This window comes from Rosa rugosa, chromosome 2 (genome assembly GCF_958449725.1).
Source record: "Rosa rugosa chromosome 2, drRosRugo1.1, whole genome shotgun sequence".
Lineage (NCBI taxonomy): Eukaryota > Viridiplantae > Streptophyta > Magnoliopsida > Rosales > Rosaceae > Rosa > Rosa rugosa.
In genome coordinates this window covers 24,780,236-24,803,698 of record NC_084821.1, presented here as the reverse complement: position 1 = coordinate 24,803,698, position 23,463 = coordinate 24,780,236, and the positions used below count along the sequence as shown (strand labels likewise).

Here is a 23,463-nt window from a genome sequence, read left to right as displayed (position 1 = left end):
GTCGTCGTTATCATTTTTGGACCAGACGCAAGAGCCGTAGGACCAGGTGGTTTTGCCGACACCGGAGCTTGCATACCAGATCTTCTAGACGAGAATGACGATAATCCGATCGTGGAGGAAGATGGAAGAGACCCCGACCGTCATCGATGGAGTCATTGCCTTCGGTGACGCACACCTCCTCCAGCCCGAGCAGCATCAAAAAACTGAAATTCACCATAGAGAGGCTCAATTAGTCTTTTCTGGCAGCCTGACGACCAATTCGAACCGTGGAGATGCTCAATCACTCTCTCCCGGCGGTAGTTAGCTCGGCCGGTCTAAATGAGCTCTAGAGAAATGTTTGTGGTTACAGATTGGAAGGGGAGGGGGAGGGGGAGAGAGAGAGAGAGAGAGAGAGAGAGAGAGAAGAAAGAGAAAAGAGAGAGACAGTTTGCTTTGTTTGTAGAGGGGCAAAATTGTCAATTACAAAATAAATTGAAGATGAAAGTGGCCTTATATTTACAAAAAAACTAGGTGGCCTTATGGCTAATTAAAGTTTCAAAATGACACTTGTGTGTAATTTTTTATTGATTTTATGCACCAAGGAGGATAATATTTTTGGTTAAAACATTCGATAACAAGTTTATACTACTACATAAAATGCATCTCTCAATGCCCTGGCTTCTACTATAGGGACACATGACTAACCAATATTTTCAGAACTAACCAACAAAGGGGAACCATTCACGTCTCGAATAACGAAATCACTTGCCCTATCGTTTTTTGAAGCAATTGAAAGTTTGACAAAATTAGGCCTTGGAGGATGCCACTAAATATAAATAGATTTTCTTTGTAGTAGTTTAGGGTTGTGACTGCAATAGTCAAAACCAATGGTAGGTGCAATATGGATGATTTTTGCAAGATGAGGAGTAACCTACTTGAAGACCTAGTTATTTCTCGACTTCCACATTTGCTAGTAGATGAGGATGTAATTTTCTATAATAGAAGAGTCGATAGAATTAGAGAATAGCGTGGTTTAAAGCCACCAAATAAAATATTCATCAATTCATGTGATTTCATGAGAACTCTAAGAAATACAGAGCAAACTTTTTCACAGAGGCATTGGCGGCTAGGGTTACCTAGCCTCCTTCCCTCCCTACTTTCTTATCGTACTACCTCCTCATTCCATTTACTTGGTGATGAAGTCTTTGTGTTAATGCTTGGATCAGTTGGGGATCTAATTAATGATAAATAAAGAGAGAGAGAGAGAGAGAGAGAGAGCGACACAAGAAGTATAGTGGTTCATCTCCGCCTTAGCGGGAGACTACGTCCACTTGAATATTGTACTATGTGTGTTGAGCCTTACGGTCCAAGAGGATTACAAAAGATGTAATGGAGTGTGTTGAGTTGTGGGAGGAGGCATTCCTTTTATAGGTGAAGGAATGCTCTTCCTTTACATGGTTTTCGATGTGGGACAAGCAACCACCATTTCTAGTCTAAAAAACTATGTTGTGAGGGCAACTTGGCAAGGCCGGGAAGGTGGCTTCCCGGCGACGGATTCGCCATTTCTAGATACCGTAGTGTAGCTTGAACATAGGGCTACAAGATGCAAGTAGCGGTTGGGCCTCACCATGGCTTGTGGGTGTCCCAAAGAGGGTGTTACTTATGCCTGGTGAGATAGCAAACTAGCCTTGTTAGTAGAGGTATCTACAAGTCCTCGAAGTCCCCAAGTAAGAGGAGCTTCTTGGTTGGGGAGTTATAAACATGATGTCACCAAGCATAAGTAATCTCCGAGAGGCGCCAGCCCCTACAAGTCCCCGAACTCCTTAAGCAAGAAAGGACTCATTAACCTGCATAACAATGACAAAAAGCTCGCATATAAAGAATGCTTGTTGTATTGGTTACCGTTCGTATTAATGGAATGCGAAAAGAATTCGATTTGTAGCGAACAACAAATGGTAGAACAATTCAATATTCCATTAATGTGTATGAACATGTAAAATATTGGTAGTTGTATATGTGGATCTTATGGCCATATAACACTCACAATAGATAGTGGCAAGTGTAATGGGTGTCCATATAAAATTGTGGGAGTAGTCCCGGTGACATCGTATGAAGCGTTTGTGAACTTGGGGCTTAAGTAAAACATGTTGGACATGATCGAGCAAGTTGGGTTGTTCGAGCAAGTTGGGTGTAGTAGAGTGTGTAGACGCAGTGCGAGCATGCGAGGCGTGGCCCAAGCGCAAGTCGTGGCCATACTCGATACCCAAGCGAGTCGTAACCCGAGCAAGTCGTTTATTCGAGCATGTTTAATTAAGTCGTAAGTGTCACAAGCTTCTAGAGACATGTCACATGAAAGTGCATTTAAGCATGTATGTGTGTAGCATGTACTTGTAGTAAAGTTGCTAATAACATTTTGTAGGCATGCTTAAGGGTCATGAAGACATTTATAGTCATGGCAAAGGCATGGTAATAGCTCTAGTTGCAAGAGCATAAAAGATAAGATATAGTGACTTATCTTATGCCGATTTGGAGCGAGTTGGAATTGGAATTGATATAAGTACCCAAAGCTTGTAACGCATCGGAGGCATCGATGTCGAGTTCCCATATGAGCTGTACGCAGCCCAGGAGGCGTTCATGAGCAGAGTCGTTTCCACTCTCGATCGAGCTGTCTGGGACGACCACTGCCACGCCTTGCTTGAGTCTCCCACCGGATCCGGCAAATCGCTCTCTCTTCTTTGCAAGAATGTCTACACCAATCTCTCTCATTCCAAGTCCAACCCTCGGCCATGACCGATCCCATGGTTAGTCCAATTTTGCATGTGTGTTCAATTGGAGTGGTCAAGTTTTGATCTTGGTTAGAAATTGGGTTATATGATGGGTCAATTCTGGAATTATATTTGTTTTTTGTTGATTTTAGAAGTGTAATTTGAAGTTTTTGTGATGGCCCATGTCGAAGAGAGTACAGGAAGCGGAGATTGAGAAGAGGAGTATGGAATATGGTTTTGCAGGTCGCCATTGGAGAAGTGGGGGATTTTTCATTTCGGATATGGTTTTTAGTAGCGGAGCAGTGGCGTTGGTGATGGCGGTGAAGATTGGGGCATGGAGCTGTTTGGCCTGGGTTTGGATGGTTGGGAGAGAGAGGAGGTTGAGGGTTTTGGAGAGAGGGTAAGCAGAAAACAAAAATGGAGAAAAAAATAAATTAAGGAAAGAAAAAAAGACGTGAGGGTATAATAGACTTTTTGACGCGTAAGGATTGTCATGTCAGCAACTTAACGGAGTTTTAAGACGGAGAGTAACAGAATGGATCTATTGGTTCAAAATTGGAGAGTACAAGAACTAAACGTGTGAAATTAGAAAGCGAATGACTGAAGTGTTTTTTAGGTAAAAGTTCAACAACTAAACAGTATTTAGTTCAAAAATAAATAATACTTTGTTTAATCTCTACCATTAGTTGTTATCTAATCCATGGTCTAGAATTAAAGTCTAATCTTAACTATAATTTAAATGGTTATTGATCCAACCTCGTAGGCTTTTTTATTAAAAAAATTTTAATTTTTTTTTTTTTTTTAGCTTGTGTCATAATAGATTGTTACAAACACATGTATGATGAGTGTCTCAGTTGAACTTTCAACTCTAATGCCACTTGTTAGGGAATTACAATCCCTCCCATCAAGGCTCATAGAATATATAAATATAAAAGTAAACAAACCACAAGACAAGCGACAAGAGAACACCTCGATTTAACGAGGTTAAGCACAAATCCATGTCTACCTCCTCCTTAGAAATACATGTTCTTCACTATGAGAATAATTACAGTACAAGATACAATTGAGATAAATAGCCATAACCTAAACTGTTACCCGTAACCTTGTACACCCACACTCATAGAATTTCCTAAGAACTCACCCTCTTGCCCAAGAGTTGTATCTCTTAACATCTTTGCTCTCTTACCACTCTCTTGTCGATGATTGTATCGACCATACCTTGGTTTACTACCATTGCCTCTTATATATAGGAACCCAAATTACAATCCAATTGGTCGTAGAAGAACCAAACATTCTCGTACAGGAGAAAAGATCTTATTCTTGATAGGATTAAACTTCAACATAAACTATGTCTAATTAGGAAGACTAACCAAGTCCAACTCAGAATTACCTTTCCTAGTTAATTCTCATCAAATCCTGACACTAGGTTCAGTGAGGTATTATTATGTCCATGGCGTTATCCGATTGTTTGAGTTATCTGGTAATTCTGAGAGTATTTATTGTACATCATCAATCTTCATGCTGGAATTATAGGGTCATCCATGTCATTGCTCTATTAGCTCCTGTTAAGAATCTTCTTTTGCTCAAGGTTGTTGTTTGTGCAATAAAAAGATTATTATTTTTTTATTACCTTATTGCCTTTGGCAACCCAATCCCAATCTCATGTTCTTCAATAACCTGTTTTACTATTTATGCATCATTTTTGTTTCAAATTCATGGGAATTTTTCCATTGATTTTGTTGGTTGGGAGAGGATCCTCTCCTGAGTTATGTTTTTGCCTGAGCTTCCTGAGCTTTGAATTAGATGAAGACACGTGGCTCTCTCTAATCTAATGGTCTACACTTCCTCTTTTTCTTCAGAGCCACTATGTTTCTTTCCTTTCTCTCTCCTGTTCTTCTTTCCTTCGCTGTTCTTCTTCTCCTTCCCTTTCTCTCTCCTGTTCTTCTTTAAAGAAAGTGTGTGTAGTGAAAATGCCGCCGTCGTGATCTGCAACAAGATGAGAAGATGGGTTTTCAATTGATTTTGTCCATTGATTTTTTTTTTCGGGTAGATAATTTTCTGCGTGTTATGTACATCTTTGAATATGGGTTTTCAAAGTTCAAGTGAGAAGATGAACTTGAACCCACCCTTTAGAGTTGTGATTTGACAATGGAAGGCAATTGAAGTGTTGGAGGGTCAGGTCTTGTAGTGAGAATTTCAATTGGATGGCGATGAGAATAGCAATTGGGTCAACTGGACTGGAATGGGACAATGAAAAACTGGATTTTCTGGAAGGGTTTTTGTTTTCCAGTTTTTGGGTTACCTATTTGCTTTGGAGATTCATAAAAACAAAAAACAATGAGTTTTTGCTATGTGCTGTGAATATGTGATGAAGCCACTTTTTCTTTTTCTATAATGAAAGGGTTGTTGATGCCCTTTGTTATTTCTTCAATTACCAAGCTTGTTAATAGTTCTCAGGCAATGGATCGAACCACTGGACATTGAATAATCTTCACTCCCAAAAGGAGAGAGAGACTGTGCACTTTAGAGTTTAGAGAAAGAGTCTCCCAAATACTTTTAATAAAAAGAAAAATGAAAATGAGTGAAAATAGAGGGCAAAAGCAATATGAGCCCTTAGAGGAGAAGAAGAACAGGAGAGAGAAAGGAAAGAAACATAATGGCTCTGAAGAAAAAGAGGAAGTGTTGACCATTAGATTAGAGAGAGCCACGTGTCTTCATCTAATTCAAAGCTCAGGAAGCTCAAGGAAAAACATAACTCAGGAGAGGATCCTCTCCCTTGTTGGTTGGTAGACATTGGACTGTGTCTTCCACTAAATAAAACAAAATTTTTAAAAAATCTACCGCCTATATATTTGTTCATTTATTAAAACATCATAAAATATTTAGAGGGCTAGGGGTAGACCTAGCCTAGAGAACAAATTGGCGGTTCACAAATTTTTATGGCCATCCACGCAAACGAGATCACTACTTATCATGAAAATTGCTTTGTCAATTAATTGATCAGAATACCTTGTCTTGGCTCACCGTTGGAGACTTCAATGATATTATGAAAGGTCGTGTATGGTCTGAAACAGTGAAACACCAGTACATGATTTTCACGAGGCGTTAAATTTCTGACCTTTTCCTTAAAGGAAAGAAAAAAAAAAAAGATTTAATAGCTCTAAGGAAAACTTATATGCAACTTAAATTTAAAAGAAATTCGTAGGTATATGGTAGGCGTGCTAAGTGGCTGGTACACCAATCAATTATGTTTTTCTGTCTCTTAATTGTATTATGAAATCACTCTTGTTTTATTAAAAGAAAATAAAATACCCAAAACATTCCCAACTACACTCCTGCATGGGAACTAATTGGTTTAGCGTACTAGCCACGTGGGACACCTGTCCTACCTAACATTTTCTCTAAATTTAAAGCAATGGACAGTAGCGTGTATGGTAAAACTAAATTTTTTTATTTTTATTTTTTATTTTTTTAAGCCAAAATTATTTAAATTTAGAGCCAAAACCATAAGCTCCTAGAGCCTAACTTATGGAAGCAGCTTACTTTATAATGTAGCACTTTTAATTTTCAGTTTACCTGACACTCTGCCACTGTTTTTGGTTTTTGAAAATTTAATTTATTAAACACTCAGTTATTTTACTTAACAACCACTTATTCTCTTATTACATCATAAGATGCTTATCTTATAAGCACAACGATATCAAACTGGCTCCTAATCTTATGCCCTTGTGCCACTCTACCTTGAGGAGAATGCACATATCATCGGCTTGTATATGTGAGCTGTTTGTTTTAAGTTTTTAGTGCTGCTCCAATATCTGTCTATTCTTTTGGTACATAGAGATTCAGCAAAGGAAAGTACACTACGTACAACTCCTCTCGATTCCCGCCTAAAAGACCCAGCGCATCAGCACTAATCATGTCCATAACAGACGGAGGAGAAACTTCTTAAACATGATCAGCCGCATGACCAAGGCCACCAGCAATAGGTTTCATTCACGATTTGTATGCGACAGTCTGGAATTGCAGTCACCAACAATCAGCATTTTGCAATAGTTGATTCAATTACAACACACACTTTTAGAATCACATTCAACCTCAATGTCAGCAATGCTATTGCCAAGCTATTTGTAGACCATTGAATAAATAGTGTCTCAAATTTTTGATTCTAAAATTTATTCCAGCTCCCAAACTAGCATGGAAACGAGCAGCCCAAGTCAAATGTGGATGTCCAATAGTACCTCCATCACTAATATCTCCATCGGACTTCTTCCTTCCATTTAATCTATCAGTACTTACTAAAAGAAGAATAAGAACTCTAGCAGGTTTAGTACTTAAAACTTTGACCAGGCATTCACAAATTAAAGCTAGTCAAAGATATATCTTCGATCTACACATATACCATTATTTCTAGTGTGTCACACACATCACAAAAGTGATTTAAGATTAGTAGCCGAAGCAGATGAGGAACACTTCTCTTTTCAAGTCATGATTTCATTAGCACACAAAGTCACAAAGATACATAACCCTACCAAATTTAGGACATAGTGGAAGAAATCTTTCTTCATGAATACATAGCCAGTGAAATATACAAACGAAAATCACAAGACAAGAAAAAATTAAGCTTCAATTCTAATTACAGCACACACGCACAACACATTTCAATACATGTTAAAACACTGTCCAATTTAACGCAGAGTTTCAACATGTTTGTTCAGCTCCTCCAGCTTCTTCATCCTCATTTTCTCACTTTCACCCACAAGCTGAAAGAAATCATGTATGTGAAAAAGGTTAGAAAATTAAGTAAGGAACATACACTAGTTTAGAGATCACCTGAACAAGATTTGAGTACTTCAATATTATGAAGCTCTTTCCAAAAATTAAGTAATTTACCTCCATCAATCTGGAAAGTAGTTGAGCTTTCTCTCTGTTCTTCTCATTCAAAGCCTCAACTGCTTCCTTGTATTCCTTTTCCTGTGACCAATATACAAAACCATCAGACGACTCCGGAAAGTTAACAGAAACAAAATACAAAATGTTAGCTTGAACCTTAGAAGCTTGTTTGAGGCATTTACTGCCTATAGAAAATAATAACATATGAATGAGCGATTATAATCTTGAAGCTGTGCAGAACAACTGAAGTTGAATGACTTGTATCATACAGATGCATAATCAAGACCAAGTACTTGATTTTCCAAGATAAAATCAAATGCCTTGTGATGATTAACCTTCGTTTCTTATAATCAATAACAAGAGTAACCAGTACTACATGACATTAGAGCATGATCATAAATAATAACAACAATATATATGTGTGTGTGTGTGTAAAGATTGATGCCAAAAAAGTTCCACCTTCCTCTGGCAGCTCTGTCCCAGCGGCTTTAAATCTTTGTTAACTATATCTATTCTCTTCCGAATATTTGCAACTTCCTTTCTCATGGGATCTGTCAGTGCTTCTAGCTCCTGAAAGATTTGAGTAGTTTTGAAGTGAAGTAACCTCTATAACTTCATTGAAAAGTTTCGAATGAACAATTTAAATGTAGAATGATATAATTTCACACAAGTTGAAATCTCTAACTTCTTGTTCTTCCCAATATCAAATTGTGACATGAACATCCTCTGAATCCTAGCTAGTTAAACAACAAAGCATTTAAATGATAGCTAGTTAACATTTTCAATAAAAATTGAGTCCTTCACTTGCTAGTTGAAACTTCCATCAACTCTTGAGTTACTTTTCCATATTCCAAATTGCACTAGAAGAAGGTATTTGTAAGCTTTAAAGGGGGGACAATATCATAATTTAGTGGCAACTGCAGTTTACTTACTTCACGAATCTCAGCTAAGCGCCTACTTGCTTCTTCAGCTCGTCCCAGCTGAGCTTGAACCTTGTCTCTCACCTCCATCTTCTTCCTCTCAATCTCTTCCTCCTTGACACGAAAAATAGCCAATGCAGACCTTGACATCTCTTCTTCCTTGTCATCAACCGGACTCCCATTGTAACTAACAATGGCACCGGAGTTCTTGACACGCTGCATCTGCAATTGCTGCTGCTCCCTTAACTGTTTCGGCGTTGCCATTGCTTCCTCTTCAACCTCTATTCTCTCCCTTGAAACACTCTTATTGATCCTCTCTTAGTTTCTCCTTTTCCTTTAAATGATGGTTGTCTTTCTCCTGTTGTAGGTGAGTTATAAGAAAGCCTAGCTTTAAAGGTATGAAACCCATCAACACATCAGCTTGCTTTACAACATTAACTGTATTACAATATGACTTTGAATGACCAAAATGCCTAGCTACTTACTTTACATTCAAAAAGTTAATAGTAGATTTTAGCTTTTTGTTGAATATATCAAGACTCACTCAAAACCCTCTAATCCTCTTTCCACCTTTACTTAAAAGCCTACTTGATAACACATCAAATTACATTCTTTGTAGCAAAGTTATTGCAAATGCACAGTACTGTTCTTACCTACAGGCTACAGTTTTTCTCTAATTATCAATAAACATCAAAATGGATCTGTCTGTGTTGGTAAGATAGCTATTTTCTCAAGTTGGTGTATTGGCGAATTCAGGTAACTAATTCCAGCTCTTATTCCTTTATGTACAAAACTACACACATACTATATTAGTGCACTCTTCACTTCTTGGTGTACAAATGAAGAAATACATGTACTTTTTCATAATAATTCTAAAATGAGGTTCACTACTTCTGTTAGATATGATTTGAAAATCTGTTGACAGCTAGGTTTAAAAGAGCAGTGGTGATTAATCTGTGTCTGTCAAGAAAGGGGTGCTTGGGGTGGAAGTTTTGTATTGAGGAGCGGAAGCCTTAGGGAACAAGACAGATTAGGAGAGACTCAAAAGCGGTTACAGCTACCTTTGTCACAAATAAATTTTGTTTTTCTTCTCTCTCAATGCTTTTCGTGAGGCTCTTTATCATGTGTAGAGTCTTTTTACGTGACTGTTATTGGAGACTATAAGCTATCTTCACTTAAAATGAGTTGAGTCGACTCAACATGTAATGAGAATCTCATATGATTGTGCTTGTTATTAGAGCCTGATGCAATTTGTGAAGGTAAAGAGGATTAGTTTCTGTTCTTGTTCAAAATTTCTAGGCATGCATGATGCATATATGCAAGGATTTGGGACCATATGAATGAGTGAAGTTGTATGTGCAATACATGTAATTCGAAGTACATGTCATGCAAGCTAAAGAAGACTTTCCAGCCTGATATATGGTCCCTTTAGTTTATTCATGTAGATTCGTATACGTAAGTATATATGCTGTCTTCGGGCAAATGATTAAGCCGTTCATCTTTTGCACCCCAGACATGTGGACAAATGATTGCCATTGTTACATCCACTTTAGGTTTGCAGTTTCAAAATGTTCTAGCCAATCTAGTAGCCATGGCTGTTGGGGTATGCCAAATTTAAGAATGGTGGCATTGGCCCCCAAATACACCAAAAGGTTTCAGAAAGATTCTGCAGAACAATTTACTAGTGTGTATTTGTGTCTGGGTTCAGCTTACAAAGTAGACAACTCACCGATAAAATCATTAAATATTTTAGGGGAAGAAAAAAAAGACACATAATTTTTTTTTTTTTTTAGCCAGTCAAATTATGAGCCACCGACACTTTTATTATTCATACAACCACCGGCAGTCTTTTTGAAAAGAGTGAAGCAACCACCGATAACTTTAAACGAATCAGATCACTAACACACTATTCAATCTTACGATTATTGTCTGTGTAAAGATTACGAAGATTGAAATGTTGACACGTGTCAATATCAACTTATCATATTTTATATGAAAAATGTCAATAAATAAAATTTCTTTTATCTTAGTTTGAAGATGGGCACTCTTAGTTTGAAACTTTGAACTCGATAAGCTTCCAAGTTCCAAGTGAGATTTTTTCGATGGCTTCCAAGTGAGTTTGAGAGAACAGAAGAGCCTAAAAATTCAAATTCTTTTCAAAAATATAAAAAAGTCAAGCCCGTCCACGAAAATAAGGGCACGCAATCCTCCTCTCCTGATTGAACCACTGAACGGACGTGTCGAAAGCCCAGACCCTTTGCCCTTTACCTCCCACTTCTCCCAATCACCTTCCGCCACCTCACCAGCTTCACCAAATCGACCCGCACCCGATCACCCCCCCCACACTCCCCAATAAACTTGAAATTTTTTACTCGTTCCATTCCCTCTCACAAATTTCTCGGCGCATCCTAATCTCCTCTCCGTATCCCAGTAACCAAGATTCCAAGAATACAAACCCCACCGCCGTCACGCCCCCAAAAACGCCGCCGTTTCTTCCACACCTTCTCTCTCCTCCAAACAAAATCAAACACACGTCTTTTCTAGGGTTTTGTTTTGTGCGCCGGTTTTCAAGTTCGCTTCGGAAAACTCGGTCACTCCTCTACGACGTCGTTTCCGGCGTATATTCTGTCGTCGGATTACTGAGAATGAAGAAGCGGAGGTATTGTGACTTTGCGGGTCGGTCTTCGACTAACGACGGTGAGACGACGGAAGGAAACCGACTTTCGTACTCGCGTCGGGTTTCGGGTTCGGACCAAACCGAAAGAGAGTACTATGAAGACGACGTCGATTCATATAGGCAACCGTTGAAACCGTCGCAGACACATTTGAGCGGCGGCTTGCGTCAATGCGAATCACTGTCGATGAAGTTTCAGTGGAACAATCTGCTGGCCCAGACCCCGAATCCGGGTTCTAACCCGAGAAAGGTTCCGGGTCTGAACCGACCCGACTTGGATTATAGCAACCGGAGTGGTGGTTATAGACTGGATTATGAAATGGGTTATGGCGGAAGGGGTTTGGGTGTGGACCAGAGAGAGCAGTATGGGCATTTTGATCATCGTGGGTTCACGTCGCCATTGCCGAAATCCCATCTTGGTCTCCAAGAAAACGAGGAGGACCATCGCCCAATCCCATATGCGACTCTGGTGGAAGACGAGCCCAAGTTTACTTCTGGAACTGGGTATTCATCAATGGAGGTTTTTCGCGGCGTTCGAGATGAATATGACAGAAGCAGAGCAATGGCTGAGTTGCCAATAGGTCACACGCCTAGACAGAATGAGTTGGTGGACTATGGAGGTTCATCAATTGCTTTGAGTGAGGGTTTTCGCGGCGAATTCAACAGAAGCAGAGAAATGGGCCATGGTGGATATTCTCAAGGTCAAACAGCGAGACACGATGAGTTGGTAGACAATGCAGGTGGTGCATCAGAAGCTTTGAATGAGGGTTTTCGCGGCAGAAGCAGAGCAACGGCTGAGGGGCCTGTTGGCAGCCATGCTGGATATTCTCAAGGACTCACACCAAGACACTCACATGGGAGTTCACCAATTGCTTTGAATGAGGGTTTTCGCGGTTCGGATGAGTTTAACAAAAGCAGAGCAATGGCTGAGGGGCCTATTGGCCATGGTGGATATTCTCATGGTCAAACACCAAGAAGGAATGAGTTGGTGCACCCCAGGTGGGCTCAGCAGAGTCCGAAAGAGGAAATGGGTAGGGACTACAAGGTTCCTGGAATGAAAAGAAATGACAGTGGTGACATGGATGCCTTGTTCCTTCTTGACTTGCTCTATAAAAAGATGGCTACTGTTGGAGAAGACTCAAGGCCTCCAAGTCATTTGACGCCAAGCGTTGTTGATTCTGTTGTGTACAGGGTTGGTGGTAGCAATGGCTCTGTTGGAGCAGGCACTCATGAGAATTGCCAGTTGGACCAATATCATGATTATATGGAACCAACAAATGTTTTCCCCAACCATCAATCTACAAGTGAACCATCAATCCCCTGCTATGATGAAGTTTTGGGTTCTTCTAATTCAAGAACAGAGGTGTGCCGGAACAATGAAACCCAGGGCTTCAGATTAGGAGTAGATGTTGGTCATGAAAGAGAGGTCGAGCCTTTATCATATGAAGGTAACCTAGAGAGACTGGTTCTGCCTGATGAAGATCAAGGCTTGCTCGAGGCTTATGGTGGTTGCCAACAGAGGTTGGCAGCAGCCGAAAGCCTGGCATCCATGACCCCTCTGGGAAGGTGGGCATTGAGAAAAGTTGCCATGAAGGAGCAACAATCCGGCAATCACTCAAAGTCTAAGTTCTTCCCTGATTTGAACCCCTCTTGTAATGTACAGAACTCGAGCTATGAAGTTGACATGCAGTTGACTACTACTGAGGATATGCAGCAGCAATATGCTGCTACCTGTGGAGAGGATCACTGGAACATGGAGCAAAATGTGATCTGTGGAGATGGTCAATGGAACATTGACCAAGGTGTGACCCGTGCAGTGGATCAAAGGAACACTGAACAAGGTTCCATCGACCAAGGTGTGACCTGTGGAGTGGATCAAAGGAACATTGCACAAGGTGTGACCTCTGGAGAGGATCAATGTAACATCCATCGAGGTGTGATCTCCGTAGGGGATCAATGGAACAATGATCAAGGTGTGACAACGTATGGAGAGCAACAATGGCGTATGGAGAATGGAGGGGAACAATGGAACAATGATCAAGGCGTCACAACCTCTGGAGAGCAACAGTGGCGTATGAACTATGGAGAGGACCAATGGAATGCTGAGCATATCAACAACCTGAATTCCGACAGTTTGTTACCGAATTCTGAACTGCCAGCATCTACGCAAGAGCATTATGGCGAACAATCCAAATCTGCTAGGATACATGTAAAGGAGCGTTTGGGACCTCCCAAATTATCAACTGGAAGCGTAAAAACGCGTTTGAGACCACCTATGAAATCACCTGGCAGTGTGAAGATGCGTTTGGGGCCTTCTGCAAATGATCCTAATATCAACATTTTAGGTTTCAAGCCTCGAGAACAATACAAATCTCGAATAAGAAAAACAGATGACTTCAGTGGAAGTATTCATCCTGAAGGGGATGGAATTCCAAAAGCTAAGACTGATGCTGCCGCTGGGAGCATTTATCCTCAGGGGAGTGCTCTTCCACAAGTCAAGACGAATGGTTTTATTGGAAGCATTCATCCTCAAGGGGGTGGTCATTCTATAGTTAAGACAGATGCTACTGGAAGCATTCATCCTCAAGGGAATGGTATTCCAAATGTTAAGAAAGGTGATTTTAATGGAAGCATTCGTCCTCAAGGGGGTAGTCTTTCAAAAGTTGATGTGAGAGCTGCAAAGAAAGAACCGCCTGAAGACTCTAAGGAGTTTAAGCAGCTGGTAGATGATGCCTTCATTAAGTTCATTAACATTTTGATTGAGAACCCACCTCAAAGAAGGAAAATCATGGAAGGAAAAGGAGGAAAGTGTTGCGTGTGTGCCAGGTCTGTCATCTAAGTCGTTATATGTACTTAAGTTTAAATTTTAACTCTAACTTACAGCAATTTAATATCTGATAGAAGTGCAACTAGGTTTGGTTTTAAGTTATAGTTATCTTCCTGAAAAAGATAAATAGCCACACCTTGATTTGAGTCTGGGATCGTCCGAATATTGATCTGTTTCGGAGGTTTTGACTTGATACTCTGATAGAAGTGCATTTAGGTTTTGGTTTTAAATTATAGTTATTTTCCTGAACAAGACAAATAGCCACACTTTGATTTGGAGTCTGGGTTTTCTTGGAGGGACTTTCTGAGAATATTGGTCTGTCTTGGGGGTTTTGACTTGTTACTCTTAATTTTTGGGTGCAAGGAGGTTAGAGGTTTTGAACTCTCTGCCTTGGGAATGATAAAATTAATTGGTCTATACTAGCTTCTGGAAATCTAGAATCCACAGGCTCTCTTATTGTCAGTGCAGCATAATGGCTTGGAGGAACTTTTATATTTTAATTGTTTCAATCTAGTTTCATAATGCTCGCTCAACCTGACCAAGTATAAACTCCCATTAACAGCCTACAAGATGAAAAGATGATGTAAAAGGTTGATGGAAAGTGAACATTGTAAAAAGTAGAGAAACAGAGATTAACTCTTCCTGTCTGAAAGCGAGATTTTCAAATTTTAGCAGCCTATCACCTCTTGTAGTAACCAAATTGTTGAAAATGCATCTATGAGCAGTTAGGACTGAATTAAGGCATTTTCTTTGGCTCCCAGAATTGGTATTGAGTTCCCTCTATGTGGATCGGAAGTGAGGGAAAATATGCTGTTGAATGGTTAATGCCAAAAGTTTTGCTGTATAATTTGATATTAGAGCATAGAGAACTCATATTCATGCATCATGATGCTTATGAGAAAAGCTTTCCTTTGTTTGATGACTCTTTTGTTAGAATTTCCTCTCCCCTTCCCTCCATTGCTGCGTCTATTGATTTTTTTTCGTTCCAAGTGTCATGAAGTTGAAGCTCCTTGGACCTTGAACGTTTTTGGTAGTAGATATTGAGATATGATAACTGTAGGTTTACCATCCCCTTTCAGTATTCTGAAGTCCGAAATACCTTTATGGAAGAAATCCATTGGCAATCTCTCTCTCTGTTTTTTTTTTTTTTTGCTTGATGTTTTATCCGCGGGGCGTGGAAATCTCAGCATTCTTAAATCTATGGCTTCTGGCACTTTCAGATCTTGTAACCTAGTAAGTCTTCAGTTGTCCAGGTTTTATGTCAGCTTAGAAAGCTACTTGTTTAAGAATGCGATATTGATAATAGCTGAACTTCATGCATACACGCTCGCTAGGGATATGTTTCTAATTTGTGAACCATGATGTTGTCTGCTATTCCCCATTTACCCAGTCCTGCCACATAATACTGAAGTGATATGGTTAGGCTTCAACAGAATTTCACAGCTAAGCTATAATCACAGCTCCATCGTCCTACGCAATTCATGTAGGCTTTAATGGAAGCTAAACTTTATACTACATGAGTCCCACACTAGGGATATATTTCTCATTTTTGAGTAATGAAGATGGTCAGTTATTCCCATTTACCTCATGTCCTGCAACATAATGTTGAAATGACATAGTTGTCCTACCTAGTTGGTAGGCTTCAATGGATTGCTTTGATGATAACTCAATCTTTTTTCTGTTGTATCAGCAATTCCAAAGAGTTTGTAGAAACGGCAACCTTAGCAAGGCATGCCTTCTTGTCGCCAAAGGTTGGTTTCAAAGCAGAACACCTGGGCTTTCATAAAGCACTTTGTGTGCTCTTGGGATGGGACAGTACAGCAGTCTCAAACACTAGGTGGGTTCAGCGGAATTTGCCAGATGCAGAAACCTTGGCTCTGAAGGAGGACCTAGTTATCTGGCCTCCTGTTGTTGTCATACACAATAGTTCTGTAGCAAATAAAAATCCTGAAGATGAAAGGCTGACGGTAAATGTTGAAGTTCTAGAGGCTATTCTTACAAGTAAGTGTCATCAAGTCACTGGGGTTTTTCCCACATATTTCAATGATTTTTCAGGATCCTATAGGAGCTAGGTGTGACAGGATTTCCACCTTTTTTTTTTCCTTTCTTTTTTTTTGTTCTCTTTTAAATTATCGTTTCTTCCACTCTTGATTTGTTCACAGCATCAAAATGATTTGCTAATATTGTTTTTATCAGTACAACCTTCAGGGAAGGGGAATGATTTTCCAAATTTTGAAGTATTGATCCTCATCTATTATTTCAATATGAATGAATCTTGATGATTGACTGTAGACTCTCTACTCGGACTGTCTATGCAGCACAGTTGCATTTTTACATTTTAAAAACCAAGTTGATGCCCCCTTTAACACACTTTTGGTAATTGAACTTTCTGGTCGGCCAAATACTTTGTTTGTTTTGTATGACATGTTTTTTCTATTTGCTTGATCTGTATTTGTTCTTTTCTTGTTATGGGTAGTCTCTTGCAACTAAATTGCAGGTATAGGATTTGTTGGGAGGAAGACCAATATGTACTGTGGGAAACCTGCCGATGGGAGTGTCATGGTGGTGAAGTTTCAGCCTACATTTTCTGGTTTGCAAGAAGCAGAAAGGCTTCACAAGCTGTTTGCTGATAACAAACATGGGAAGGCTGAATGGCGGTATATCAATTCTGTTGGCCTCAGCAACAGCAGCAATGGAAAGCAAGACTTGGAGGCTGATGAGGCAAATTGTCTATATGGTTATTTGGGAAATGCAGACGATTGGGATGAACTTGACTTGGGAACCAAGAAGCACTTCGGGGTGAAGAGCAAGAAACAAATCAAGGCTATTGCAAATGCTTCTCTATGAATGATCAACAACAGTAACTCATATTATATTATGTGTTACTTGATGAAAAGCCCTTTTGTTACTCTATGCAACTGTTGCACATAATCTAAGATTGAGTTGATTGAATTTTGTAGATTTCAAGAATGTGGCTCAAGGAGTTTGAGCTGAGCTAGTATTACTTGTGGTTATTTTGGTTGAGGATGTTAATTACCACTAGAGATGGTCTGCTAGCAAGTTTGAATACAAATTAAAGTTACCTGAGATCGCAAACAGATGATATTGAAGTGTGGAGGTTTTGTACTAGGCAATGCTTACATGCGCAAGCCTATACTAACATCTATACTTGACATCAACACAGAGAAGTAGAGCCAATTACATAGAGTAATTTTTCAGTGAGCCCATAGCTCTGCGGTTCTTGTTTATGGCTTTTTCGGTTTTTTTGTTTTGTTTTGTTTTGTTTTTTTGTTTTTGTTTTTGTTTTTGTTTTTGTTTTTGTTTTTTTTTTTTTTTAATTCGAGGGTATGAGAATGGTTGGAAAATGAAACGTAGCACTCGATTCAAGAGATTTATGTATCTGACTATAAATGTCTTTTGTGATAAAAGTTTTTGTTTTTTTTGGTATATGAGTATGGCTCATGGTAAATTCGGAAGAGGCTCTTGTGCACATTTGAATTTGTCGAAGTCCATCGACCTCCCCCCACCCAAAAAAAAAAAAAAAAAAAAAGCTACTAAAATTCTCCTAAAAATTATGATTTTTCTTGAAATAACTACTGATTGAACCGAAAAGTTAGAGCAAGAATATTATTGCTAACTAGCTAACCTTCTAGTGTGCAATGCAACAAATTATTGTTCCCTTGTGCTTCTTGCCGACCTAATTGTATATTTGTATCCACGCCCACCAATTCTTCATTCGATTAGTGATGTCCACTATGTGACTCATGCTATGTCGACCCAAATATGAAAATTCATCTTCTATCATAGTATTCGTGTTATATTTATGAAGTAGATTTTTGTTTTATTTTTATTTTTATTTTTATAGCATAATTTCTTAAAAGAAAAGTTGAACTTACCCCGTCTCCGTCTTTGAATTTCCAAATCCTACGTCAAAAATCAGTGCTGCAAATGTGGGCGAAGTTAACTCCTCAAATTTGCCCTCCACATCACTTTGGTTTCTCTCTCTCTCTCTCCTCCGCCTCGCCCAGCCAAGGCCGCCCCTAAATCCCCAAAACCCCTATAAACCCTAGTAACCCCTCAACCCTTATCTAACAGAGAGATTTTAGATATGCTTTTTTCACTGAAAAATCTAGCCAAATCTTCTTCTCATAGGACCAAGTCACTTGGCATCCTCACCGGCATTGATTCAACTTCAATTCCATTCACCACCACCGCCGCAACAACCACCACTACAACGTGCTTGATCCCGGCCAAGGACATCGTCCTCTCCTTCAAGCAATGGTTCAAGTCCGGCAACCGCCTCCTCCTCCACCAAATCTTCCAAATCCTCAAAGCCACCTCCGACAGCGACCACTTCAACCACCACCACCAGCTCTCCTCCGCCGACCTCGCCCTTTCGCATCTCGACCTCCACCTCTCCGAGGCTTTAGTGCTCGAGGTCCTCCGCTACGGCCACGAGCACGAGCACGACGTCCTCTCCTGCCTCAAGTTCTTCGACTGGGTCGGCCGCCAGAACCGCTTCTACCACACGCGCGCCACCTTCAACGCCATTTTCAAGATCCTCTCACGCGCCAAGCTCATGTCCCTCATGCTCGACTTCCTCGCCAACTTCCGCAGGCACAAGTTCGACGACCACGGCGTTCGGTTTCATGATACATTGGTCATGGGCTACGCCGTCTCCGGCAAGCCTGAAGTTGCGTTGCAGCTGTTCGGCAGAATGCGCTTTCAGGGACTCGACTTGGATGCTTTTGGCTACCATGTGCTTTTGAATGCTCTGGTGGAGGAGAAGTGTTTCGACGCCGTCGAGGTGGTGGCTAATCAGATTTCCATGAGGGGTTTCGAGAATGAAATCACGCATTCCGTCATGCTCAAGTGGTTCTGCAAGCGGAACTTGTTGGATGAGGCGGAGGGGTATCTGAGAAGATTAGTGACTGAGGGCAAGGCCAATGGCTCTGCGGTGGGGGTTCTTGTTCGTGCATTGTGTCAGCATAAGATGTTCGAGCGTGCTATTAAGTTGATGGATGAGTTTCGGGACTTGGGGGTGGTTTCTATGGAGAGTGCTTATGCTGTGTGGATTGGAGACCTTGCGCAGGCTGGGAGGTTAGATCAAGCATTGGAGTTTTTACAGAGCAAGAAGTCATTGGAAGGGTATGTTCCCGATGTGTTTAGGTACAATATTTTGATTGGTAAACTTTTGAGGGAGGTTAGACTCGAGGAGGTTTGTGATCTCATGTTGGAGATGAAGGAGCGTGAGATATCACCCGATACCGTCACTATGAATGCTGCACTGTGCTTCTTTTGCAAAGTGGGAATGCTGGATATCGCGATTGAGTTGTATGATTCAAGGTCTGAGTTTGGGCTCACCCCCAATAGCATGTCTTACAACTATTTGATCAATACTTTCTGTGGGGATGGCAGCGTTGACGAAGCATATGGAGTGTTGAAATCCTCTCTTGACCAAGGTTACTTTCCAGGTAGGAAAACATTTTCTATATTGGCAGATGCTTTGTGCAGAGAGGGAAAGCTTGATAAGATGAAGGAGTTGGTTATTTTTGCTTTAGAGCGGAATCTTATGCCGAGTGGTTCCACCTATGACAAGTTCATTACAACTCTTTGCAAAACTAGGAGGGTAGAAGACGGTTATTTGATACATGAGGAACTTAACAGAATAAGTGAAGTTCGTAGAGAGAGTACATACATCAACTTGATTGAAGGTTTTTGCAAGTTAAATAAGGGTGATATTGCCGCTAGACTTCTGATTGAAATGCAAGTACATGGTCACTCACCAACTCATAAGCTGTTCCGAGATGTAATTTGCTCTTTATGTGATACGGGAAATCCGGTAAATACAGACCAGCAATTTTTCACCTTATTGGAGATGCAGTTGTCTTGCCGGGAACCTACTTGTCGTATATACAACTTCTTCATCTATGGAGCTGGGCATGCCAAAAGGCCTGATTTGGCTAGTAAAGTATTAGAGATGATGCAGCGTAGTGGGATTGAACCTAATTTGAGTTCTGATGTTCTTATGTTGCAGAGTTATTTGAAGAGTGAACGATATTCGGATGCTTTGAACTACTTCAATGATCTGCGTCACAGAAGAAAGATAAGGAGAAGACTTTACAGTGCCATGATTACTGGTATGTGCAAGGCTAAAAAAGCAGATATTGCACTTAACTTACTTAGGGAAATGAGAGAGAACGGAATGGTTCCGAGCGATGACTGCTATGAGTTTCTTATACAATTGCTCTGCTGGAATAAAGAATACGATATAGCAGTAATCCTCATTAAGGACTTAGAGAAAGTCGGCCGCCACATTACATCCTTTATTGGCAACATACTTCTGTTGCATTCTTTGAAAAGTCAAGAGCTGTACCAGGCTTGGGTTCGTCTAAGAGAGGTGCAAATCGAGATCTCTGATAATTCAATCCTTGGTCTGCTTATTGGTGCATTTTCTGGTCGTATTTGGGTGAGCCAACAGATTGAGAACTTGGAAGAAGTAATTGCTAGCTGCTTTCCGCTAGACGTGTACACATACAATTTATTACTTAGATGTTTCAGTAATAGCAACATGGACCATGCTTGTGCATTGTTCTATAGGATGTCACAGAAAGGGTATGAGCCCAATCGATGGACTTATGAAATCTTAGTACAAGGTTTTCTTAAGCATGGCAGGACAGACGAGGCAAACAGATGGCTAAAAGCTATGTATGTGAAAGGTTTTAGTCCAAACAAGCAAACGATGGGATTTGATTAACTCGGATTTATTAATTCTCAGTCCAAGGAATTTAATTGCCGTTCATTGAAGTCTCTATTGCGGTATGTGTTATTATTTGTTTATCTATTGTGGTTTGTCTTTGTTATTGTTTGGAAAGACATCTAAGCTAATTTATGAGCATGTAGAATTTAACATGTCTAACTGACAATGCCACGTCTCTTGTAGGCCTTGATAACAAATGTTGATCAGGCTCTCTTGAGAAAGAATTGTTAATCACATAATTTGTTTTAGTAAAACTTATGTTTCTTCTCAAGTATCTATTACACAGATGTATTTTACCGTTTACTTTTATCAAGCCTGTTTTTACTAATGGGTGAAGTTATATCTGGAATTTTTGGTTAGTTATATCTACAATTACAGGTTGAATGGTTCCATCTGAGAAATGTATACGAGTGGCGTTGCACCCTCCCAAATTAATAATTCACCCACTGGAAATTGTAGTAAATTGAAAAAATTGTTTTTTGTTCATAACTTGTAGACGGGTATTGCCTATAGGAGTCCGAACAAGTTGAGGGCATCATATCTTTGGGTTCAGGAAGCTAGGAATATGGCTTTCCTACTAAATTATACTCCCCACAAATGTGAAAAAAATTTGAGATATAACCACCTAGTTTTGTTAAGATATTTGAGCATAACTCTCTATAGAGCATTCTCTGACCAGTTTTAAATTTGTGTTCTCTTTGGATATTTTTAATTCAAGCATGTAAGTGTACTGAATTATTATATATAGTTATATACTTTCAAGGTAGAAAGACTACTTATGTCGCTAATATACTTCATGCCGGGATTTTCTAATTCAGAGTATCGTATCAGAAGTACTGTAAATTTTGTTTTCTCGATGGACAGATGCTTACTTATCTATTTTCCTTGTAATGTTTTGTAAACATGATTGCAGAGCTTGCCGTGGGAAATACTGTGAGGTGAGTAGAGCGGATGATCTTTCTCTCACCACAGCTGCTATGGCTGGGTTTACTGTTAGCGATGATGAAGATATGGTGAGCGCGACAACTATCCGGTTCTATCTGCTGCTGTAGTTGCAGCAGCTGCAAGAAGCACACTGCATCTGCCTTCCCGGCAATGCCTTCTTGAAGACATACTTGATGCAGCAGCTATCCCTCACACTTCTTCATCTGGGGGTGATTCTGAAGGGAAAAGTAAATGTACGCTCTTCATTCTTTGGATATTGGGCAGTTATTTTAGTTAATAATCTTCTTTTTTTTGTATCCCTCTAGATCAGAAACATGTATAGTCTTCAGTTTATACTTCTGATGATAAATGTTTGCTATTTGTCTTTGGAAATTAGTCAGTTGCATTTTGGGTCTTCCAATGGTCTATGGTGGTGGAATTGGACTTGTTATTTCAAAGAAAGATTAAACTGACTTATGACTTTATAATCAATTGCATTTCGGGTTGCAATGGTCTATGGTGGTGGAATTGCACTTATTATTTCGAAGAAAGATTAGACTGCCTTATGACATATTGATATTTATTTTCCTCCTACAGCTGCTGATAAATTCTAGAAGCTGGAAGCTGAAGCATGATGATGCAGGACAAGATTCATTGGAGCAGTCAATGAACTTATTCATATATTGGCACTTGCCATGAATAGATTGCTGAGCAAGCAGTAAAGCACAGTCACTATAAGTATATTTTCCTCCTAGCCTTGACTATTAACTTCACTGCACTGTTACTAGTTTGTATTTTCTTCTAAATATAGAAGCTTTAGCATTCATATATCAGCTCAGTTTCCACATTAAGATATACATATGTATACTATAACAGTATTTAGTGTAGTTTCAATTTGAATTTGCTGAGTGAGATAATTGTATACTAATCTTATTCACAGAATTTAGGTGGTTTTTTGTGATTTCTTTTGTAACTAGATTCAATGACATAATGATTTTACTTTTTGCTCTCTCTCTCTCTCTGCTGTACTATTACTTATGCCTTCTTTTATTTCTTAATCTATTGTTTTTCTTCATTTCTTGTTATGGGTAGTTTCTTCCAACTAAATTGCAGGTATAGATTTATTTGGGGGAAGGCCAATATGTACTGTGGGACACCTGCTGATGGGAGTATCATGGTGATGAAGGTTAAACCTACGTTTTCTGGTTTGGAAGAAGCAGAAAAGCTACACTCGTTGTTTGCCAATGGTAAACACAGGAAGGCTGAGTGGTGGTATTTCAGTTCTGTTGGCCACAGCAACAGCAGCGATGGAAGCAAAACTTAGAGACCGATGAAGCAAATTGTCTAGATGGTTATCTGGGAAATGCAGAGGATTGGGATGAACTTGATTTGGGAACCAAGAAGCATCCTGGGGTGAAGAGCATCCTTTTGTTACTCTATGCAGCTGTTGCACATAATCTAAAATTCAGTTGATTGAGATTTCAAGAATGTGGCTCAAGGATTTTGAGCTGAGCTAGTATTACTTGTGGTTACTTTGGCTGAGGATGATATTTACCACTAAACGAAAGTCTTGGGAGATAGTCTACTAGAAAGTCTGATTGTGTGAGGTCACGATATTACAGATACTACCACTTACCCTTATTGGCTTATGGAAATTAAGCCTAATTTAAATCAAAAGAATGACCAAATCATCTTAAAATTTCATTAGAACTTCATAAATTTCT

The 23,463-nt window shown here is 39.7% G+C and overlaps 3 protein-coding genes across 4 annotated transcripts; 2 read left to right on the top strand and 1 right to left on the bottom strand.

Moving 5' to 3' along the window:
• Positions 1-7,214: 7,214 nt before the first annotated feature.
• LOC133732671 (uncharacterized) lies at positions 7,215-8,972 on the bottom strand. Its single transcript, XM_062160251.1, has 4 exons — positions 8,567-8,972; positions 8,094-8,204; positions 7,635-7,715; positions 7,215-7,504 (listed from the first exon to the last, which is right to left on the bottom strand). Exons 1-4 carry the CDS (start codon positions 8,816-8,818, stop codon positions 7,430-7,432), a joined length of 519 nt encoding a protein of 172 aa, XP_062016235.1. The 5' UTR covers positions 8,819-8,972; the 3' UTR covers positions 7,215-7,429.
• A 2,030-nt stretch (positions 8,973-11,002) lies between these two features.
• Positions 11,003-17,101, top strand: LOC133734598 (uncharacterized). Its single transcript, XM_062162218.1, has 3 exons — positions 11,003-14,054; positions 15,746-16,056; positions 16,553-17,101. The coding sequence occupies exons 1-3, from the start codon at positions 11,200-11,202 to the stop codon at positions 16,900-16,902; spliced, it is 3,516 nt and encodes a 1,171-aa protein (XP_062018202.1). The 5' UTR covers positions 11,003-11,199; the 3' UTR covers positions 16,903-17,101.
• An 895-nt stretch (positions 17,102-17,996) lies between these two features.
• On the top strand, positions 17,997-23,399 carry LOC133734859 (pentatricopeptide repeat-containing protein At1g71210, mitochondrial). 2 transcript variants are annotated; one of them, XM_062162463.1, is made up of 4 exons: positions 17,997-20,874; positions 21,729-21,993; positions 22,337-22,477; positions 22,853-23,399. In XM_062162463.1, exon 1 carries the CDS (start codon positions 18,164-18,166, stop codon positions 20,810-20,812), a length of 2,649 nt encoding a protein of 882 aa, XP_062018447.1. In that variant the 5' UTR covers positions 17,997-18,163; the 3' UTR covers positions 20,813-20,874; positions 21,729-21,993; positions 22,337-22,477; positions 22,853-23,399. The 2 variants fall into 2 exon arrangements, with proteins under 2 accessions (XP_062018447.1, XP_062018446.1); XM_062162462.1 differs by lacking the exon at positions 22,853-23,399 and having other exon boundaries at positions 22,337-22,681.
• The last annotated feature ends 64 nt before the right edge of the window (positions 23,400-23,463 follow it).